We start from the raw sequence: 22,824 nt of genomic DNA, 5'->3' as shown, positions 1-22,824 counted from the left end.
AGCATACTCTTGAAGATTTGTTAAAAGATCCGCTTTTACAAAGCAGAAATGACGTTATAACCGTTTTGATGCAGCGAACGAAGTTTTGATTTAATCTGTAAAATAATAAAATGAAGCTATTTTATTCGTAGATTGTAGATTAAAAATGGCACTATTACGGGAGTTTTTTTCATAATTTGATATCTTTCATATTTTCATATTTTATTTTATGATGCGCGAAAAAGTTTTCATACAATTATACACAATTATATTTTGGACTTTTTCCGGCTTATTTAAACATACCCGTTCCAAAAGTAACTAACCACTCATGTCGTTTTGCATTTCAATTTATAACTCCTATATAATTTTATTACCTCCCGCTGTGGAATGTGATGTAGTCCGGCTCCCATGTGATGTAACTGGGCTATGCGGAGGGTACTTTGATTTGCAAAATTACTCGTTGACAACAATAGCGAAGCGGTTACGCGAACGGGGCGGAATATTTGCCGCATTTCTGCGGAAAGCGATTTTGATCATATTGCTTTTATCCCGGCGCGGCGCCGCGGCGGGATAAAGGCCAAAGGAAATGTTAATCGCCGTTATTTAATGCCCGCAATTTCGGCCACTTTGCTTTGAGTCCGCTAATAATACGCGACGTGGGCTTTATTACCTGCGTTCCGCGCGTAATACGCGCTAATTGATACATAATGCATTTACGACCGATGACCGACGATCAAACGTTTGGACGTTAGCGCTGAAAAACGCCGATCCCATCGAGGTGTTGCCGGACAAACGATTGACACTTAACGTATCGATACGGCCGCTGACCCGTCACAAACTACCGTTGCCCGCAAAAAAGTTGTATCCGTCGCGCGCGAGTATTAATACTTCCTGTCACCCGGTATTTTACGTCGCGCATGTTTTATGCGTTTTTGCTTTGGCGTTTTGTGGAATAGGCTTTAGAGGTAAACGAGTTTGCGGGTCGTAATTGCGTGTGACTCGGGACTGTAAAATTGCAAAGCCGCCGATTGCCTCAAGGTACGTACGCTTGTCGATGAGAAAAATTCAGCGAGGGAATATTGTGAATTACGAAGAGAAATTGTGTGTGTGTGTGTGTGTGTGTGTGTGTGTGTGTACAAATCTTGAAGGAAAATTGCGAGTTGTGCACACATCTGTGCGTACAACATTCGCTTTAAACCGTAGTTTTTCAACCTCGATGTTACGAGTACCGCCAATTAAGTTTCAAATGAAATTTTTCTTAGCGTAAAGTCCACTTGGCGTTATGCGAGAAATAACAACATCTCGAGGCGGGTTTACGTTTTCAGAGCTTAATTAAAAACTCAAGGTAAACTCACTTGAATGTTAAATAACTCGTTAACGACATCGTGAATTAAACACGCGTCGGGAAAGAAGTGGAATATTAATCGTTCGACGTCTTCGCGGGTTCTTTAATTAAATTAAATTTTTCTCTCTCATCCGACTCGCGGTTTTCTCGCGGCAGTCTATATCCGTTCCGTTCCTTTCGCGAGCGCTATTCACACATATTATACTCGCGATAATCCTATATAACGAGGATATAGAAAGGAAGAAAGAAAGAAAAGAAAAATTCCCACTGGTTGGGGTTTCTTGATTAAGTCGCGTGAGCGAAGTTAATTCGGTTCTTTGGTAGAATCGATGAGGTAGTTCGACCGTCGCGAAGTCGATTCGAAGGCGAAATCGGGGTGAGTCGCGAAGGGATAACCGATACCTTTAAATATACTGAATGACATTAATCGCTTGTATCCTTCCGCTCGAGAAATTTCTCTCGGGGACGACGGGTAGACGCTATTTTTCGTTCTTAGAAGATCCACGGAGTCCGGGGGAGCATCGAGGGCAATTAAAGGGAGTTTCCTAATTGCTAATTGCTCCGCCTGCGCCGTGCTCGCGATGGTGTTCCATCCTGCTCGCGACGTCCCCGACGTCTAAATTATACACGACAGATTTGCATACGAAGATCCTCTCGCGAAAGAAGCGTATACCGAACGAGATTGCGAACTGACATTTCTCTTTCCCAACGAATCGCGCGCGCTAATTAAAACTTAACGAGAGATTCGGCCTACTTTAGCAAGTGCGATTCGCGACAATTACGAAACGAACACATAACTTCTTGCACTTCAAGTTTCAGTTTATACGTTAAATTATGTTCTAATTGTTTTTGTAGCGTCACATAAATAATTAAAGAAATTTTTAAATCGCATTTTACAATTAGATTTACTTTTTAAGAATATGGGCTTAAGAATGTCTCTCAATAATGTCATTGCGAAGATAAACATATCAACTATATATGCGACATTTGACGCAAAAATTAAATAAGCGTTTTGTTTTATTATTAGATTATATATTATAGATTCTAATTTTTTTGTTTATTTTATACACGTGCGCGCGCGCCGTGTATATGCGCGCATTTAAACATAACCGCGTGTTAAAGCGTCTAATATCACAAGGTCGCAACTTTATTACACCTCAAATACGTGCTTTCCCGCTACTTTACGCTTCAAAATTTTATCCCTTATCACAGTGTCGTGGCGCGATAAAAGGGTAACGACATCTCTTTCTCTCGCATAATTTACTTGGCCGGCGGCCAAACTCTCCCATACATCTTTTTACTATATTTACGTTCTCCCCCGTCCTCCTCCGGAATTTCTTCATTTCTATAATCTTCCGTATCTGCCTGCCATCGGCCACGGCAAGAGAAAAACTTTCCAGCAAGTGATTTTCGGAACCGTTGAAATTATCGCGACTGCGATCGCCGACGGGGGAAACTAGTTTCGTGCCGTGGCACGTGCAAGAGAATAGAATCTTGGCGTGAGCTGAAACGAAGGAGGGAAAAAGCCGAGATAGATCGGATTATCCTCTCCATATATACGTATAGACTGTATAGAGCCCCTTAAGCCAAACCTGTTAAACCAAACGCGGGCGGAATCGCACGCGACGCATATCGGTCGGCCGGTTTCACCGATTAACTTTCAAGATAAATATAAAATTAAGTTATGGCTCAGTCACAATGAGAGAAATAAGGAATAAGATAAAGGAATTAGGAATAAGGCATGTTGCATCTCACTTTAATGTACGTGTACTGAAGTGAGATGCGACATTCCCTTATTCCTTATTCCTTTATCTTATTCCTTATTCCTCTCATTGTGACTGAGCCCTTATGCTTATCAAAAATGGTATCCGTAGCTGAATCTCACATTATTCTTAATCTTTTATGTACATGCGTGTATGTGCGTGCGCGTATTTACATATCGTGTTTATCAATATTATTGTATATAAATTTACTGCGTATCAGATTCATGAATTTATGTTTTGCAAATTGTTGTTTGGGAGCACTTAGCGTTGTTTATAATATTTGTAATAACCAAAATTTTATTTAACGCTTGAACTTTTAATCTATGGATTCTATAATTATTATGAATAATTTAGTTATTTTTAGTGCTATAAGTAAAAAGTTTTGCGCGAATAGAATCTGCCGAAGTTCGCGATGAAAAAGACTCGCCGACAGAAAGGTTTTATACCCGAAGAGCTGCGAGCTCTCTCGATTTATGGGGTTGGAAAAAACGCTCGAAAGACGCTTTTGTGGGCGTTAACATAGGGGAATGTTAAGTATATATATATATATCTTTGCCGTCGAATTACAAACACACTGGCCGCGGTTCAGTATATATAATAGTACAATATACGTATAATGCCGCAGAGCATTCATTCGGGGGCGCGCGTCTATTCACGGACATTACCACTGCGCTCCTCTTTATCATATCGATGGAAACATCCTGGCGAGAAGTTCTTTTGCACGAAAACATTGTTGTCAAGGCCGAGGAAGAGAGCTCGATATTGCAGATTAAAGAAAGAAAAGTTGTTACGAGTGGCCGTTTGGCGGAAGAGAAAATTAGAAAAAGTTGCGCTCGCGACAACAAGAAAGGAAGGATTTAAAAACATATTAGCTCGGTATACGTCAAGATATTAGAGTCACAGTTCACAAAAATAGATAATTACATATAAATATCCTTCGCATTTTATTGCGAGAGCCATTTATTTCAAATGTTATGATATATGTCTTACGTTTAACTCCGGGCTGTGCTCCAAGTTTCTTCTACCATATTCTGTTATACAGCAATATTAAAATATTTGTCAATAATGTAAACGTAATAATCACTGTAAGTTGTCAAAATATTTTTATTATCTATGTTTGATGCTAATAATATATATTTATAACACACATAATGAAATTGTAAAAAAAAAACATTTACACTAATTATATAATTAAAAAAGATATCATATTATTATTCTTATCGTAATATTGGAATTATTTAATTGATATTTTTTTCATTTATAAAAATTAACTTTGTGTTGAATCTCTTGGCTGAGAGCCAAGATACTAAACAAAGAGATACGTTTCGGTATTGAATCACATTGTGAAGCTCGACCGGAAATTCAGGCGGCCTTTATTACAGCCGGAGCTTTATACGTTGTAAATTCGTTATGAGCATTACTTCAACCGCAAGGACGAGTTCACGTATTCCAGGTCGTTGCATTCGGATGCGGTTAAACTTGGTAGCTCTCTCCCATAGTCGAACTTTACGCTAGCGCCTATGTAAACGACCCTGATTGTTGCTTTCTTCCGCATATACCTGGGTACCGCAGCAAGAAAATTTTGTTTTATCTTAGCTTCCAATCTTGAGCGAAAATTGGCGTGATTATTGGCGCAAAATCAGAATTCAGTATTTCCTTCAGGAAGTAATTTTTCCCGCAAGTAGTTATCTTCTTATTATTTGATTAAAATAAAAAATTAATAAAAAATTGGGGAAGCACGTAAAAAGGATATTTGAGTTAATTAAATAATTTATATTAAATATTGTTGCAAGGCCATACATTGAAAAATTGTTAAATTATATTTATTAAAGTAATCAATTATGCTAATTAAATTTTAGAGTAATTGCAGCTTGCATTGTTAATTAAAATCATCTTATAAGTATTAAATTTTGATTAGAAATGACAATTTTGGAATCATTTAGGGCGAACGATATATTTAAGAAAAAATCAATTTCCCATAAAAGTACAGACCAAACAAGCATAGGGCGCGATGGCGAGCGGAACTGTTCCCTTGTCTTCTTTATACATCATCAATCAAACTAAACAACCCCTATCTTTTCGTTTCTTCCTTTTGCGCCGTCTTATCTGATGCAATAAAGATGCCCTTTGCACGCGTCTGATAACAGCCGTTAAATCGCGCGGCGACTAAGTGTCCGATCGTGACTGGAAAGGTGCGCGTGAAGATGGAATTTTTCAAGCACCTTCATTCTTATTCAGTCTTCTTCGATCTTCAGCTGCGGCCCGCTCAGGCTCGCCGCTGCGATGGTGTTAGTGAAAATAGATGCGATAGATGTGACCGATAGAAGCGCAAAGAACACACTCAAGGCGAATTTGCATTTTAAGCAAAGCCAAGAAATTTCGCCGAAACTTTCTCGGGGAATATTCAACGCGTTGCACGTGAGGTAACAGCGAATTACGGGGTTATAGTTGTAAGTTAACCAGCTAAATTTTAATCAATTTTCCAAGAGCCCCTGTCACAACAGATTTTGGTTAAAAATTGTTTACTGCCTAAATGCAAATTAATATAGCGCTTTTCATTAAACTGCACCTAAGCCTTAATTCTTTTATGACGGCGTCTAAAAGTGACCTCACTCGCGAAAGAGAGCTTAGCATTAATTATAATTATATAACTATTATATAATAAAGACACTTTTAACGTATACATAATTTAATATACATATATTTTTACTATAAAGAAGTGTAATATTGTAAATTTTTTATATAAATTATTTTACATTTATATGACGATATATCCATATATTCTTTGATTTCAGTGCTTTTACACGTCGTATAAAGATATTTGCTAAAAATGCTCTAAATTGTGGTGACGCCACTCATATCGTTCACGCGAACAATAAAGATGAACGTATTTCGGGGAAACGTCTTATTGCTCAGCATTTTCGGGAGTTCCCTAGGGAGACGCAGCAGCGTCGTTCCGACGGCGGCCACGCTAAATCTCATGGCAACTGGATTTGAGGTGCTCGAGGGTGTCTTGGCAGACTCGGTGGCTCCGACGTAGTCGGGAAATATGTGGCGTGACACGTAGGTAGATATAATGCAAACCTCACGTTCTACGTTGAGGGATCTCCGTTTAAAAATTATTTGCGATTCGAATAGTATAGCGTCACGCATGCAGTATATTCAAACATTGCGCTATTTCTTTCACCGAAAGAGGTTTCTATTAATCTTCTTCCGTTGTGCAATCTCATTCATTTCGAATAGCTCGATATTTAAGAAATAGTCGATCTCGAAGAAAGGGATTCTCTCTGACCTTCTCTCTCTCTTCCTCATTATCTTCATAAACCGTAAAATACATCTCGTCTTATACGGAAGATACGAAAGCGTATGTATGTTCATAATGCCCGCCTATCGAAAGGGAGGGTGGTTTTAACAGAGATCGCTCAGACTCGTTCGAGACGTAGGCGAGATTAGTTGCGTGGGACACGGTTTAACGCGTATATGCGTGGGACGTCTTCACGGAATATTGAAACCTGATATTACGAGAAGGATCATGACCTCTCTTCTATACTTGCCCATAATTAGATCGGAGATCCGTGTCGGGATCAGCCGGCACGCTAATTGGTTACAAGTTTTATAGACACAATCGAGAATTGTGTCTACGGAAATTACGAAGGCTGCATTAAAAAGAGATATACAAGCTCCGAACTAAAAAAGATCTTTTTGTAAACGAAAACAAATATTCATTTTGAAACAATATTCTCATAATTATTTTTAAACGTGGACTTGAGCGAATTAAATAATAAATGTATTAGTCGCATCGTGTGCAATAGGTACATTGATTCAACGTAATCGAGTTCCATGGTATTTGCACGGTTCGTTAAAGGTGCCTCGCAATTATTTCGGTGCTGTGAGTATAAATCACTGGCCTCGAATGCAAAATATAGTCGGAATAAGTCGCAAATTGTAATTTGATGATCGCAATAACTTCGAGGGTAGGAGTAGCGATAGGATGAAGTACCTTACAAGTAAATTTGAATCCGTTGGCGTAATTTTAAACCCCCCTTTATGATTATTTCGAAAAATGAAAGTTGTACGTTCAAATAGACTCGAATCTGAACGAAATGGATTCGAACCGGTTCGAATCTTTTATGAGTACATATTTCGAAAGACAAGAGCATTAGATACTTCCAAGTGGACTCTAATCTGGTTCAAATATGTGTGTATTTTTTGTGAGTACTTTACTAGAAATTTTACCCTTTGAATCAAAACGTTTTTATGATATAAGTTATATTTTAAAATTAAAATGGATTTGAACCGGTTCAAACCTTTTATGAATATTTCGAAAGACAAGAACTTTAGGTACTTCCAAGTGGACTCTAATATGGTTCAAATATGTGTATATCTTTTGTGAGTACTTTACTAGAAATTTTATCCTTTGAATCAAAACGTTTGTATAAAGTGACAGTTATTTTAATATATTATTTTTTGATAATTATAAATATTAAATTATCAACAAATTAATAAACGGCGATACGAGTCAAGCGCGGTACGTGGTGCGCAAGTAAAGAAATTAATAGTTACAGAAGTAACGAATTACAATGTATATAATATACATATACGTATATTCCAACTTAATAAACTACGCGCCAATTATTTGTCAGACTTGAAACACAGTATACATTGTAATTCGTTACTTCTGTAACTATTAATTTCTTTACTTGCGCATCACATACCGCGCTTGACTCGTATCGCCGTCTATTAAATTGTTGACATTTTCACGAGTCTAATGACATAATTAAATTATCAGTCGTTGAAATTGAATTTGATAAAAATACGAATAAAAATACAACAAAATAAAAGTTACTTAAAACCTTTACACATTTATACATTCTTTAAACTAACAACTTCTCAGAGTTCGAGTACTACTTGTGAAAGATTCGATTTCTTTACGATAGAGAAACTATTTATAAGTATATTCGAATATACTTATATAAGTTTATTTCGAATTCTACAGACAGGGGAGACCGGGTTTGGTGGGCCATAGAGGCAGATAGACTAACCGTTAATAACTTTGCAGTTTTTACACGAATGTGTGGCCGATCGCACCAAAATTTATTGTAGAAATAAACATTCCTCTCCCTTCAATTGCGTTAGACGTGGCGTCACGGTCATATGTTGTTACAGAATGACAGGTGTTTATTGAAAAATTGGACTACAAAAGTCAATATTTTTCTCAGAGATTTTTTGTTTTTACACTTTATGTAGCTACAAAAGAATGTCGTAGCACACAGTTTAGTGTTTACTTTATTAGACAAGTAATTGGAACCAGTTTTAGATCCATAAATATTTAAATATAATATATTACTATATATTCAAAAAGATTATTTTTTTATTATAAACGCAAATTTATCTTTTATTTGTTAAAGAATTTGTTTAATTTATTCACATTTAATTTTAAAATATAACTTATATCATAAAAAATAATTAATAGTTTATAAGAAGATAGCTTTTCTACTGGGCTATTTTGTTACCGCTGGGTTAAGCTGCAAATAACATTTTTTCGACTAATTACACCTATAGTCAACTTTCCCCATACTGTTAGTCAACCAACACCGACCATGGGGTTGGTTGACCAGCGTGGAAGAGGGGTATAAGGAAAATATTCAATTATATTAATTATCATCAAATTAAGTTAACTTTAAAAATTTAATTTAATAACCAAATATACGTCTTACCATAATATAAGCATGGTAACGTGACAATGATATTTCTTTTATGTATTTTATTAAAAATCAAAAACTGAAAAACTGGCCTACCCCAGTCCCGGTTTTTCCTATTTATTCTAAAATTCAAAACTAACTAATCAGGATCGATTACTTCACAAGTATAATGTATAAAATATTATTTTTTATGAATATTACTCGAATCTTAAAAAATGAAAGTTGATTATTGGATTTGACTCTGATTTTTGAGTACATATTGGACTTCATCTCATCGCTAATAGTATCGAAAGCAGGAAAAGATTACAGAGAGGCTAGGTATATGGATGAAATAAGAATCGCCGCGGAGACAGAGAAGCAGATCGGATTGTAAATTTACTGCGAAAGACGACAGATAACCGCGACTGGCACAGTCTTGTGGGAATTCGAAAGTTTGCGCGTGTAGTGGTGATTATGACAAGCTGTGCACGGACCGTTCCTCGATCAATATAATGTTGCACAATGCTGCTTTACGAATGTATGATCTTGCTAGAACTGTAACATTTGAAGCAATAATGTTATAAGCGTGATTTGGTGAGCTGGATTTTTAAAAAGTGTATAACATTTCATTGACGATATGGTTGAGTTTTCGTAATCGATACTAGCTAATTTATATTTAAATAAATTAATATATACTTTATATTATCTTGAATTACATGTACTTACATATAAATTTTATATTATTGTCTAAAAGTTATTTGTTCAATAAAGAATGCGTTGTAACACAGTTTTGAGTCGACTATCCTACAAATCTTGGAGATGACATTTGCGACCTGTGTGTTCCAGATACTAAATAAAACTTCTATCTTCTTTGGCATATTAGAAAATAATGGATCTCTGAACTCGAGACCCATGGCACGTAAATAACTTTTTGATTTCTTGATTTCAGAGGTGAAACTGGAACTGGAAGACCTGATGTCTGACATCAAGAAAACCGCTAACAAAGTGAGGGCTAAATTAAAGGGTAAGCTCTTGCAGTTCGGATGATCGTGACGTGGGTGACATGTATTATAAATTGATCGATCCCTCTGCGATCGTCGGAGAGTACGTTTCGCATTACGACAGCCGAGCCTTGTTTCCTGTGTGTTTTAGTGATAGAGCAGAACATCGAGCAGGAGGAGCACACGAACAAATCGTCAGCGGATCTGAGGATACGCAAAACCCAGCACTCGACGTTGTCCAGGAAGTTCGTTGAGGTGATGACGGAGTACAATCGGACACAGACCGATTACAGGGAGCGGTGTAAGGGGAGAATACAACGACAGCTCGAGATCAGTGAGTATACGGATGTCGTGATTGGCCGCATTGCAACCTGAATGCCTGTTCGAGTGGAACAACCCTGTCCAATCTGGCGTCATATCGAATCCGTCTCGGAATATCCGCGCTCATCAATCTGATGCTCGTGTTCGTCTCTATTCGAAGAAAAGCCCGGAGGAGGACACTGAACGATTGTTGTCAACAACAGTTTTCTTTCAAACAACTCTAATTGAATTTTCTTACTATTATTACATCGCGAGTTTTCTTAGCTTATTATATTTATAATTTTTTTAATACTATAATGTGAACGCGATAACCATCAGGATGAGGTGCAATAAGCTTACAATGTAAATAGTAATTATGACAATGGGATCAAGTATTTGTATAATATCGATATTTATGATCCATGCAAATCGCTTCGTTCGTTGAATAAATAATAGCGGAAACGGCTTTGAACGGAAAATTGATTGCATCCGCATTTGAGTCGCGTCTGTTTGCGAGACGAAGAAATCTCTCTGTTTCTTTTCAGCGGGGAGAACGACCACCAACGAGGAACTCGAGGAGATGCTGGAGCAAGGAAATCCAGCCGTCTTCACGCAAGGGGTACATCTTTAATGATCCTTGTCTCCTTTTCTCGCCTAATAGCTACATGAGAAGCATTAATAACCGCCTTTCCTACCCCGATTAATCTTACCCCTTGTCGCAGATCATCATGGAAACGCAACAAGCAAAACAGACTCTTGCGGACATCGAGGCGCGTCACGCTGACATCATTAAACTTGAAAACTCCATCAGGGAGCTGCACGACATGTTCATGGACATGGCCATGTTGGTGGAGAGCCAGGTAAGGTCGAGCAGCTTCATGCAAATTTATTGCGGAAACTTTACCCGTTTAAACAAATGATAATTACACCATTTTTATCTTTTTTTTCCCCCTGGCATAAGAGGTTTACATCTCCACGAGATGTAACGAGATCGATATTGCATGCAAAAAATTTTATATATTTTTTTTTATTATTATTTTGAGATAACAGCTTTTTATCTTGATTTTTTATACATATGGAAGAACAATATTCTGCCGCAAGATACATAACTTACATGCAAATTGCATATGTTCATGTATCACAAATCGCGTGCGTATAATACAGCAGAGATATTCGTCATGAATATTGATGTGCTATTACAGAATTGCATATACAGATTCTAAAAGCCTAAATGTAATAGTAATTAAACGTACATTGTTAGTAGAGTCGGATCAAATTCTGAAAAATATGATTACAATCATTTTTGCAAACATGAATTTTCCAGTAATTCGCAAAGCAGTTAATAGATATGACTTTTTAAAATAATTTGGCAGTAGATAATAAGTTCATTGATACGTGCATTTGAGGCAAAATTAACCCTCGAAAGTCACACTGGGGTCTCAGGGACCCCAATGAAATTTTGGAAATACGCTTGTAACTATCATTTATATTTTTAATGCGTATTTTTGGTAATAATTTTTTTGACAAATTCTGAAATTACCATCATAATTCTCAGAAAATTTACGATTAATTGGTAAAAGAAACAATATTACAATACGTTGATTTTTTCGGAACTTATGAACGAAAAATGGCTGGGGTCGTTCAGACCCCATTGTGGCTTACACGTATGCAAAAAATAAGTGTGGCTTGCGAGGGTTAATAAAGAGAAGGAATTCAGTTTAATTAAAATAATTTTAGAATAGATTCGAGAGGAAGGCCCTCTGAGTTTCGATTAAAAACTTGAATCTCTTTATGATAAAATAAAGATCAAAATATTGTCGACAATATTTTCAACAATAACGCATTTAATGTGTAACTTTGGTTTGCTTTAAATCTATTAAACAAATAAAATGTTTGTTTTTTATTTACCGCGTTTTATTTATTTCAGAAAATTTGTTTTACGTGATTTTGAATTTTGTTCTCAAGCAAAAAAAGGAAAACTTTTTCGATTGCTCTGTCAGATGCACGTTTCAATTTATTTTTCAACCCAAACTATCGATTTAATTAACAAATGAGATGCTTTATTGCGAGATGCTTGAGCGGCATCGTTCCTCGCGATTGATCGTACAACAGGCTACACTTGCAAGTAGTTTGTTTTCCCGAATTTAATTGACATTATAATTTGAAGAGTATTTTCGTCTCAATTATGTTATTTTTATTTTCCATTACTGTATATCTTATATTAGTTGCTCGCGATTACTTCAGTACGACAATGATTTATAAGCAATTAGGAGCGTAGCGCGACGCAGTGTAACAATCCTCTTCTCTTCAGTAATGTTTCTTAGTCGCTTTAGTTTCGAGCCGCATTATGTGACGCGTTTACTATCTGCTGTTTCAAGGGAAATTTCTTCAACGTACTAAAATCTCAAGTTTTCCCGGATTTCCTGGAAATTTAATTATTTATGATACGTATCCATTCTGTTATTAATTGACTGTTCGTGACCTTCTCTTCGATATCTACTTGAAACTTTTCCGCGAAAGACTCGAGATTTTAGTTCATCGCTTTCTTCCTCTGCATGCTAGTAATAATTAATTAATTAATAATAATAACAATAATAATATTATTAAGCTTTACTTGTCATGGTACAGTTTGTCCAAGTTCAAAGATCTTTTTTTCATACAATGAGACAAAGTAATTACCGCAGTATATAACTCTTACGTCGATAATTTACAATTATTATTAATTTTATTTACATAAAGAAAAACAGCTTCTGATATCAATTGAGAATGTCACAAATCACAACCCTGAAATTATCATTTCAAGGAAGTTTACGATCTACTTGTTACTATTGTGATTTTTCCTATATAATCATTATTCGTAATTTTTTTAAATAAATCAGGCGTAATTATAAACGCCATCGATACTTGGCGATAATTACTTTTCTCGATGCCGGTGATGCGAGCTGATGCATGATAATAAGAAAAAGAAAAAAAAATTTGGCGAACAGTTTAATCACTGGCCTTTGCCTTACTCTTGAAAACTAACACTCTCTCTTCCCCTGTGTTACGCTGTGTGGATTCGCGCCGCGCCTCCTACCCACATTAGGGCGAGATGATAGATCGCATAGAGTACCACGTGGAACATGCGGTGGACTACGTGCAGACGGCCACGCAGGACACCAAAAAAGCACTCAAGTATCAAAGCAAAGCCCGACGGGTGAGTCCTCCCCAGATATCATCGCGCCGAAGCTATTTCGTTCGCGTCTAATTGGTCACTTCTTGTGTTTTTTTTCCCTCCCTATTGTTCCCGCATTCCCTACCCTCGACCCCGTTGTCGACTCGGTGTCTCTCGAATCCCCGTTTTGATTTTCATCCCGTTCCCCCTCGTCCCCCTTTCCGTTGAGTCCGCTCTACTTACGTTATCCGCTTCCGTTTAATTATTACGCTTCTGTTGATACATAACTCGCTACAATCTGTATTAATCGGTGTACCATTCCCCCCACACTTATCCGTCCCTCTGCGACGCGTAAGCAATTAACGACGGCGCTTTGTGGATTTCTTTCTGTTTATTTGCGTTTCACTTTACTCTGCCGTTCGTTGGTATTCGTGTGTCAATTCGCGCTCGATCGTAAATGATATTTTATAAATGTATATATTTATATTATACTATATACATATATACTGTTGTATGTGTGCGTGTTTATATACTCTTACTCTCTCTTTTTTTTCCTCCCCCTTATACCTGTACATTGCTCTCTGTATACTCTGTCGAAACATGGGTGTGCTAATTGTGTGCCTCTGTCCATCAACTGCTCTGTTTACTACTATTACTCATACTACTAACCTTGCGTATTAATCTCTATGCTGTCGATACTAATATACGGATTCGTGTGTGACTGTGTGTCGATGTGAAAACACGACGGCGTGTGGTACGTGCCTGCGCATATGTACACACGCGTAATAACACTCTGGGAATCTGGCATTCTCCCACCTGCCGCGGGGATGCTGCTTCTTTTTCTCTTCATACTCGCCGATTATATGTACATAAATGTAACCCCTGGGCGCACCCGTTCCCCGAGGTTGTTCCCCTCGACGAGCAAACCTGGTCCCACCTGGATATCTCCCTCCGCCACCCCCGCTTCCATCCCGATCTCCCGAGTCCTTCGTCCTTCGTTCCCACGTGCGGTACGGCAGGGTGAGATGGTGGACAGCATTGAGTACTGCGTGAATCAGACCGGCGACCACGTGGGCCAGGCCCGGGGCGAGCTGATCAAAGCCGAAGAGTATCGAAGCAAGGCTCGTAAGGTAAAGAACATCAGACACCAAACACAGGCACGCGGCCGGGACTCGGGCCGAAACTGGGCAACTTTGTTTCTCGCGTAATATTGAGGCTCGGCCTCCCGAGGCGAGCAACAGATTTCGCCGAGTTTCGGATCAGCTCGGCCGACATGAACGCTGCTAACTCGTGAATTAAATTTATAGAGAAGTAATAGCGTTGGTCAATCGCGCACATTTATTTGAAATATAAAGGAAACTAATGTGAGCGGTTTTAGCACTTCGCGAACTTTTCTTTTTAAACGCAGCAAGGCAGTCCTTCGCTGACTCAATCGTCCTTTGCTAATTGCTCCTAAAATTTTGATTCGAGCCCGCATAACACGCCAGGTGGTACTGTATCACTTATTCATGCACACAACGCACGCATACACATATACATGTATGTATATTTATATCCATGTCTATATAATATACATACAATACAGTATACAATATACACAGATTTTCCGGGGTTTACAGAAGTTTGTTGATCCTTCATCCAAAAGTGCCATCGAGAAACACTCTCTTTTTTTTAATTTTTTTCTTTTGCTCGTTGGCATCGCGAAAAAATTTTGCATTGTGAAATAATAATTACTTTGGAATTCATTGAAGAGCGGTCTTTTCCCGTGAGTGTGTTGACTCAGAGGATTTACCGTACGCCTCTGAAGTACGGTACTGCGATAAGGGACCGTTACGCTTGGCGGCGTTCATCAAAAGACGTCAACGCGAGTGAATGAAACCCGGCAAAAAGGAGCAAAAAGGAATAAGTGCCCATTCAACGGGCATCGGCTCGAGAGAGAGAGATTTGTTTCGAGTTTTACCAAGTGCAACGGCGAACTTCAAAACATTATCGCGGAATAACATTCTTCTCTTGCATTGTTATCATTCTCGCCTCTTCGCGCCGCGCGGTCTTCGCGTAGAATTTTGACCTCTCTAACTCCCCCATTGTGATCTTCAAAGCGAACATTTTCACTTGGATACGTTTCAGTTGGAACTCGTCTGGCCTGCCGCAGAGAATCGATGTTAAAAATAGCAGGAGAGCTTATCGGATCGCGCGATTTAAGAATGTCCATCCGAGAAAACATGAATTTTTGCATGTACGAAGAACGAGAGCTTTTATAAAAATTTTTTATCTGAAATTGTAGTGCATAGAATGTGAGAGAATCGATATTTTAACGTCAATCTTGCGTAATGTAAATATAAAAGTTACCGACACGACAAATTTGTACAACAAATTCTTTTTTGCTCCTGGAATAATTTCCTTCGTCTCTGATACTACCCTACGATCAGGCACCTCGCATCGAGTGGGATTCGAACCTTGTTTCTTGTGATTGACCTTTAATCTCTTGTGTCTAATGTATAGCGTACACAATTGCACTCGTGCTAATCATGTTATTCTTCTTTGTGTTACGTTACGCGATCGAAGTCCATCGTGGGATCGCGGTAAAAGAGATGAAGTGTAATCGATGTCGAGTAGACTGTACTAGTACGACGAATAGATGAATGCGCTGTTCTCTAGATTTGCACAGAGACGATGTAATGAAGTAGGACATGTTATAGCGGACAAACGAGTCTTTATAGTATCGGGTAGAAGTGGTAGATACGGTTTGGTGTTTGTAAACTAATTAGTTTGTGAACGCACCCGCATCATTAGTTGTATGAGGAATGCGCTTGATTATGTTTGACACCCAACTCACCTCCCACTTCCCTAAAAGTTATTGTCCATAATACTACATACATTAACATTGACTGCTTTTAACTAACATTTTATTCTCTATTTTACGAATAATGCGGTAAAAAGTTACTCAAAAGTATTTGTTTCTTTTAATCCTAAAGAAAGCAGTGGAGCCTCCATTTCAAAAATTCGTAACATTTCATTAATATACTTTTTTTACTTGTAGATATTGAACAATTGAGCTTTCTCTGGATATTTCCATGACAATTGCGTCTATTTTATTAAAATGTTAGACATTGTTGTGTCACAAGTTAATTAAACCATTAATCAAACGCTTACAGTTCTTTTTTCCTTGTCGAACTTCCTTGCAAATATGTTTAATTTCGCGTCACAGTGAAGTTATTATCGTCACTTCACTCTAATTTTATTTGCATTTTATTTTTTACACTGATTGCAATTCTTTTCTTTCGCGTTTTAACCGTTTTATTTGCGAACTAACGTTAACTAATGCGGCAAGTAAATATATTTGATAAAGCGTTTCTAGCAAAACAGAAATTACAGGCGCATCGAAGAGAAACAAGATTTTTCTTTTTTCTTCTCTTCCTTTTGGTCACGAAATCAAAATGCATCACTTGTATGCGGTAATGCAAGTCAGCATGAGCGAACACGTGAATCACACACTCGCTTCTGACACGCTTTTTCCCACCGTTTCTTCTCCCGCAAGTTTTGAGTTTTGATTTCCGATCCACTGCACTCGTACAATTTTGTAAGGTTTTTTCTTCTTTCTCTCTCGTTCTCTCTTATTTCATCTTTTCGCCGTCACACCGTCAAATATTTTTCTCTTTCTCTTTTTACTTTCCCGATTTCTCTCGAAGGTACGTATTTACGTGTTTCGGCTTTCTTACAATTTTTCTCCCGAGGCACGCCGCGTAACGTTCGATATACACCCTCATCATCTTTTTCTCTCTTTTTCGATTTTTTCGATTCTTCGCCGATATGAGACACATATATACACGCGTATACCTTATACGTGGCCTTCTCTGCTTTTCTGTCCACAGAAAATGATCTTCATCACAATCTGCGTTCTAATATCGGCGGTCATACTAGTCGCCATAATAGTAGCGCTCATTCCGGGACATTAAACGGCCGAGGGGGGTGTTTTCTTTTTTTGTGGGAGAAGGAAAGTTAGGCGAACAAGAGGGGGCGTTTAAAAGTTTCCAAGGAGAAGGCAGAGAGAGAAAGGGAAAACGACTGCGACGCGACAGCGAAAATGTCATAATAATAATATTAATAGTAGTAATAATGACATAATAATAGCAAAATAACAATAATAATGCAGAAAAATTTAGTTGCGGTCAACTTGGGGAGGGGGGGAAAGGGGGGAAACGCGCGTGAGATCGGATGTGCAGTGTGATCAGAAGTTCCGTGGGGGAGGGAACGGACGATGGAGCAATTATGGTGGTGGTCGCCTATGAGAGCTGTGAACGTATATCCTTAAAAGTCACACGTGCGCTAACAAGCCGAAAAAAAAAGACAAAGGGAAATAGAAATGCAGTTAACAAAAAACGGATGTCCCGCGCCGATCCTGAATAACACACGTCTCTCTCCGTAATCTTACGACGATAATCCTCCGACTAATCTCTGTAACGAACGACTAATTAACGTAATAATCCCGCGCACTCATCGCATTCGCTCGTTTCGTTAACTGTAAGTACACTTCATTACCGCTCGACGTGTTCCTCCGGATCGCGAATGTCTCGAAACGATCTCCGCCCGAGAGACGCGCGGTAATCTCGATTTCAGGGTTACCCCCGTCTTATCAGTTTTATTTGTGCAAATAATCGATAACTGTGCTTGTGATTAACCGCAGGAAACTGTAAAGACGTGGAGATGTGGAAATGGCCCAGTTTCCGGAGGAAACTCGAGATCATCGTCAAAAATTGTTTCTCATTTAATCGATACACACATTCGTCATTTGCCATTTGTTTGACAAATTAAAGTAACGAAAATTTCGTTCCGTACTTCGAGATATACGAAATTAATTGGCGAAGAATAAAATGTATTTAGCAGCGCATTGATTCGAATCGTTTCTATCTGTCGTATATATTTATGTATGTGTAGTACATATGTACTTTTATTGTTACTTATCAAAATTCGTCCATGAGGACGCGTACGCGCGCGAATGTGTTAGATGTTTGCTCCAAGTTTGCTGCATTTCACCTATAAATTCTGTGAGCAACCCGGATGTCAACGTAATTCCAAAATTCTGCAATTTATTCGTAGCAATATGTAATAAAAATTGAAAAAAGAAACCCAATAAAATTTGCGTTCTGGAAAATCTCGGTTCCATATTGCTCAAGGAGAGCGAAAGACGGCGAAGAGAGAAATATGGAACGTTTCTGTATGACGAATATCCGTTAGTCATTGAATTAAAGCAATAAGAAACGAAGATACCGGAAGAATATTGTCAATACAGAGATTTGGAAGGCAAATGTTGCTATAGTAGCGTTTATAGACACTTTCGATCGAAGTATCTAACAATATAATCGAACGCTCGAAGTCGGAACCGTCATTTCATCTCGAACCAGAACCATCGCGATTTCAGTTCAATCGCAAAGCTGTCATTCCATTTCTCTTCTTCTTCTTTTTTCTTTCTTTTCTTTTTTTATTTTGTTTTTCCAAACGGTCACGGAATTATTTTATTTTGCAGAAATTGTTCCTGATATTGACCTGCGTGACGATAGCAGTCATCATTCTGATTATCATTCTGGTAGTTAGTTTAAGTTAGCTTAAGTGCGCGCGCGCGCGCGCGCGACATTGGCGACAAAAAAAGAAAGAGATAAACACATTCGCGAAGCAAGTTTAACGGAAGAAAAGAAAAAAGATGGAACAAATCGGGAAGGAACGGGTATTTGTGGATCTGCCAAATATTACCCGTCGTCCCTCGCTCTTGTCCCGTTCCATCAATGAGCCAGGATCGTAACGGAAGATTAACGCCGATCGCGTCGATCTTGAATCTTCGTCTGAAATCGGGGGGGGACACGCGCCGCCGATTTCCGGCTCCCGAAAATATCGCCGATATATCCCGCACCAAACCGTTACGTTTATTTATTATTGATTCTTAATAAATATGTGTTTATACGTTTATTTATTGTCAGTCGTAACGAATTATTGATTTCTTTTTTTTTTGCGGTGCTCACGCTCGCGTCACTCGACCCGCGGATTAACCCGATCGTGTACCCGATTGTGATGGTATAATCAGGATCGATCGTGCGGATGTAACTTTCCGGAGAACGCCTCGTAGACATCGCGAACGTCGTAACGCCAGTTGGGAGGCTGTGGGAACGGTGACGACACACACGTTGCGGGGTCTCGGTTACACAAAGTAAACCGTCGTGTTATTAGCGGAGACTCGCAACGAAGTTCCTTCATGCGCCTCGATACGTCGGAGAGCGCGCAAAATTGCGATGTCAAGTTTCAAGTTAATCTCCTTTCCGAGGAAACCGTCTTTCTCGCTGAGAAGAAATCGATACGACAATTTCTGTGAACCTGCGGAGCGGACGGTTCTTGAAATCAAGAAAAATTATGACGCTCGTACGAATTAAGCACTTACGTTTACTTAAAATGTTTGTTAAACGCGCTGCGAGTTTGCGTTAAATCGTAGAAAATGGAGGTGAGAAACGCCGAGAGAAAAATTACCGAGGTCGGTGTTTTCTTCGGTATGCGACCGGGGAAATCGATACCCCATTTTACCGATAGCTTCTCCTCGCATTCAGGCGCACCTTCGCACTGCCTTTTGTTATTTTTCTTTTTCACTTTTGTTATTTCGGCCACTTCATCGTTCCCTAGTCGAAGTTGCGACGTGAGCGATTAACGAAGACGGCGATTGCGAGAATCTATAGAATCACGCGCGACTCATCACGAGATCTCGAACGCACGCGCGCCTTTTTCCTCAAATCGTCTTCAGGCGAAGCTCGCCGCCGATTTGACGAAAAGCCCTCGGTTATACGAAGTGCGGCGACAGCAAACCGAACTGTTCGTAACTTTTTACATTTCATTTTTCTTCCTATATTTGTCACCGCGAACATCGATTTCGACTGGAGAAGAAATTGTCAGCGATCTTTCACGCGGAAGCGACCAAAATCACTAAAATAAGACAACATATTTTGTGCCCGCGGAATTCTTACCCTCACTCGCACTTTAAAGAAAAAGATTAGTGCAACGGTTTGAATCGAGGAAGGTTTAAACATGAGGGCAAAAATTCATATTAAGTTTAATTTAAGAAATATTTGTCTTAATACATATCACGCAGTCTATTTGTTAAATTTTTCCCGAAATCAGGTTGATAATTGGCTAAGAAAATATAAGTTATAAAGCTCGAGAGCGCGTCTTCGAGGACGACGATTCTCGAAATGCAGCGAACGACGAGCGTGAAGATATTCGACTCCGCATTATCAATCTTCGTTCTTGTCGAAAATCGATGTCTATCCCCGCGGATCGTTTGTTTGTCGCCGCAGATTCGCTCGGTGTCGCGAAATCGGCGATCTCTCTACTCTCCGGAGTCTAGATAACGGCGGAAGGCAATCTGAGCCGGCGTGCAGCGCGCGAGTTGTTGATGGAGCTCGCGGGAACGCTTCCGGATTTGTCCCAGAACTGATCGATCGTCTCTGCGCGAAATGCGACGGAGACGGTCGCCACCTTCCTCGTGCCGCGTGCTTCAGTCACCGTCTTGGCTGACGCGAGGGTTTCCGCTCGGTCGGGACGGTTAATCCGCGCGCGATGACGACGTATCTTCGCGATACGTCTACAACACGCTCCGATGAACAGATATCGATCGCTCGAACTCTAATAATCGCCGTCGTCGCAATGCAGACCGCGCGACACGTGGTACGGCGCCCCGCATTGTACATGTAAATAATCGCAATTTGTATAGAGCAGATAATAATAATAATAATGACGAGATAACGAGAGAAAAAAGGAGTAACACAATATTAATCATTAATGCCGATAGCGTAGTAGGAATTTTCTTCTCTTCGGGTGTATTCAGCGTTAAAAAAAAATAATGAAAAAAAGAAACTGTTAGATAGGAGAACGGCGGCATCGTTCATGGCACGCCGCCTTTTTTTCTCTGTCGTCTTTATTATACCTTACCGCCTCGCGGAGAAAGAAAACTGAAAAGGAAAAATTGTAACGCTAGTAACAGCTAGGCGCGAGTAAAATGAGATGATAATAATAATAACCAGCGCCGATCGCACGAGATGATAATAGAGTCGCGAAGATAATAGAATTCGCGTCGCGTTTTATACAAGAGAAAAGCAATGGCAGCGCGTCCGATCGCTCGTGAGGATCGGCTCAGACACCAGTTGTAAATTTCCTTGGCGGGAGTACCTACTCTACGTTTGCTGCGAAGAAAGAGAGAGAGAAAGAGAGGGACGCGGGATAAGACGAATTAGGAACGAGCTGAATTGGGAATACGTCGTTGAAGCTGCACAAGAGGAAGGAAGCTCCGAAGAAAATGGACGTTAACAGTGTCGATCAATGAAGGTCTGTATTCTCTTCTTTTTTTTCGACTAATGCCGATCTCTTTGATCGCCTCATTGATTCCTATTTTATTCTATTAGAAGTAAGGCTTACACGATTTTTCGTTATTGATACTGTCGCGAGAAATGTTTCTACATTTTTAATACAAAATTAACTCTATGATCGATCACATTTATTTCTCTTGTGTGCAAGACGTTCCAGATTTTTCGTACTTTTTATCATCTCTGAATTTTTCAACCAAATTGAAGCTGAAGATCTTGGTGCGATTTTTTCTCAGCTGTACATCATTTCTTTCAAAATTTTCTCTGAAGTTTGTACTTGAAGAATATTTTCAATTCTCAAAGTTGACAATCTAAATTTTCTCTCTCTCGGGAATATGTAAATTAAAATTAGTTAAAAACTTTTAGACGATGGGCGAGATAAAATATTTGGGACGTCCTGTATACATTGAAGATAAGATTATTCAAATTAAAAATGTATAGCAAGTCAAAGTTACTTATTTATTAGAATCACATCATATCCTGACGCAATTCAACTTTAAAATTGCATGGAAGTCTACGTCTCGTGAGAATTCAGCTTCTGTTCAGTTGCAATTTCTGCTTCGAATGTACATCACAGTTACATACTCATGTATCATTTTTTTACGCAGGCCACTGCAACGTGCGCAGCTCACGCCGGCAACGAGCAAGATTCCAATTTCTTTTAGGTGCTCTACGACACGGTAGATCGATAAGTAAACAATTGTAATGTGTAGCGTAATAATAATGGACAGAGGTATCGAGAGCACACAAGCAGGGTATCGAGTTTGAGAGACAGAACGGGAGGTAGAGGGAGGGAGGGAGAAAGAGAAAGAGAGGGAAATATGAGGATAGAGAGATTTAGGGGAGAGAGTCAGGAGTGAGAGAGAGAGAGGAAGCTTTGTAATAGATTATATTAAACCTTTATCGATCTCTGTTAATGCCGAGTGCAGAAGAAGATTATGATCATGATTTGCCTCGCCATATTGGGCGTTGTCGTCGCCACCACCATCGGTGGATACTTCGGACTGTGAACGCCAAAACCAGGTACGTGGCCGGCAGGACGCGTGACATTTGACATTCTGTCGTATCGGGAATATCCGGATAACGATAAGAACGTATCGCACGTGAATAGTCGATTTATTGACGTCTAACGCTGTAATCGTAATTGGATTGCTCGCTGCTACGTCGGAGTAACGTGCAATGATGTGTCAATTTTCAACTCGAGA

The 22,824-nt window shown here is 39.1% G+C and overlaps 1 protein-coding gene across 6 annotated transcripts in view; it reads left to right on the top strand.

The window, feature by feature from the left end:
* LOC139824060 (syntaxin 1A) overlaps positions 1 to 22,824 on the top strand; it is an 83,933-nt gene that overhangs the window by 55,567 nt on the left and 5,542 nt on the right. Inside the window, exons 4-10 of one of the 6 annotated variants that reach the window (XR_011734987.1) lie at positions 9,718 to 9,792; positions 9,921 to 10,103; positions 10,615 to 10,688; positions 10,792 to 10,929; positions 13,155 to 13,265; positions 18,748 to 21,581; positions 22,228 to 22,642. Coding sequence is in view for 2 of the 6 variants with exons in the window: in XM_071796549.1 (XP_071652650.1) it covers positions 9,718 to 9,792; positions 9,921 to 10,103; positions 10,615 to 10,688; positions 10,792 to 10,929; positions 13,155 to 13,265; positions 17,096 to 17,179 (665 nt within the window). In the remaining 4 variants the exon portion in view is untranslated. Of the gene's footprint in view, positions 1 to 9,717; positions 9,793 to 9,920; positions 10,104 to 10,614; positions 10,689 to 10,791; positions 10,930 to 13,154; positions 13,266 to 14,242; positions 14,354 to 17,095; positions 17,409 to 18,747; positions 22,643 to 22,824 lie in introns of those variants that run through there. The other 5 variants (XR_011734988.1, XR_011734986.1, XM_071796550.1 and 2 more) reach the window with 5 other exon arrangements.

This window comes from Temnothorax longispinosus, unplaced genomic scaffold (genome assembly GCF_030848805.1).
Source record: "Temnothorax longispinosus isolate EJ_2023e unplaced genomic scaffold, Tlon_JGU_v1 HiC_scaffold_25, whole genome shotgun sequence".
Lineage (NCBI taxonomy): Eukaryota > Metazoa > Arthropoda > Insecta > Hymenoptera > Formicidae > Temnothorax > Temnothorax longispinosus.
Note: the sequence above shows the minus strand (reverse complement) of the source record. Positions and strands in the feature narration are given on the sequence as shown.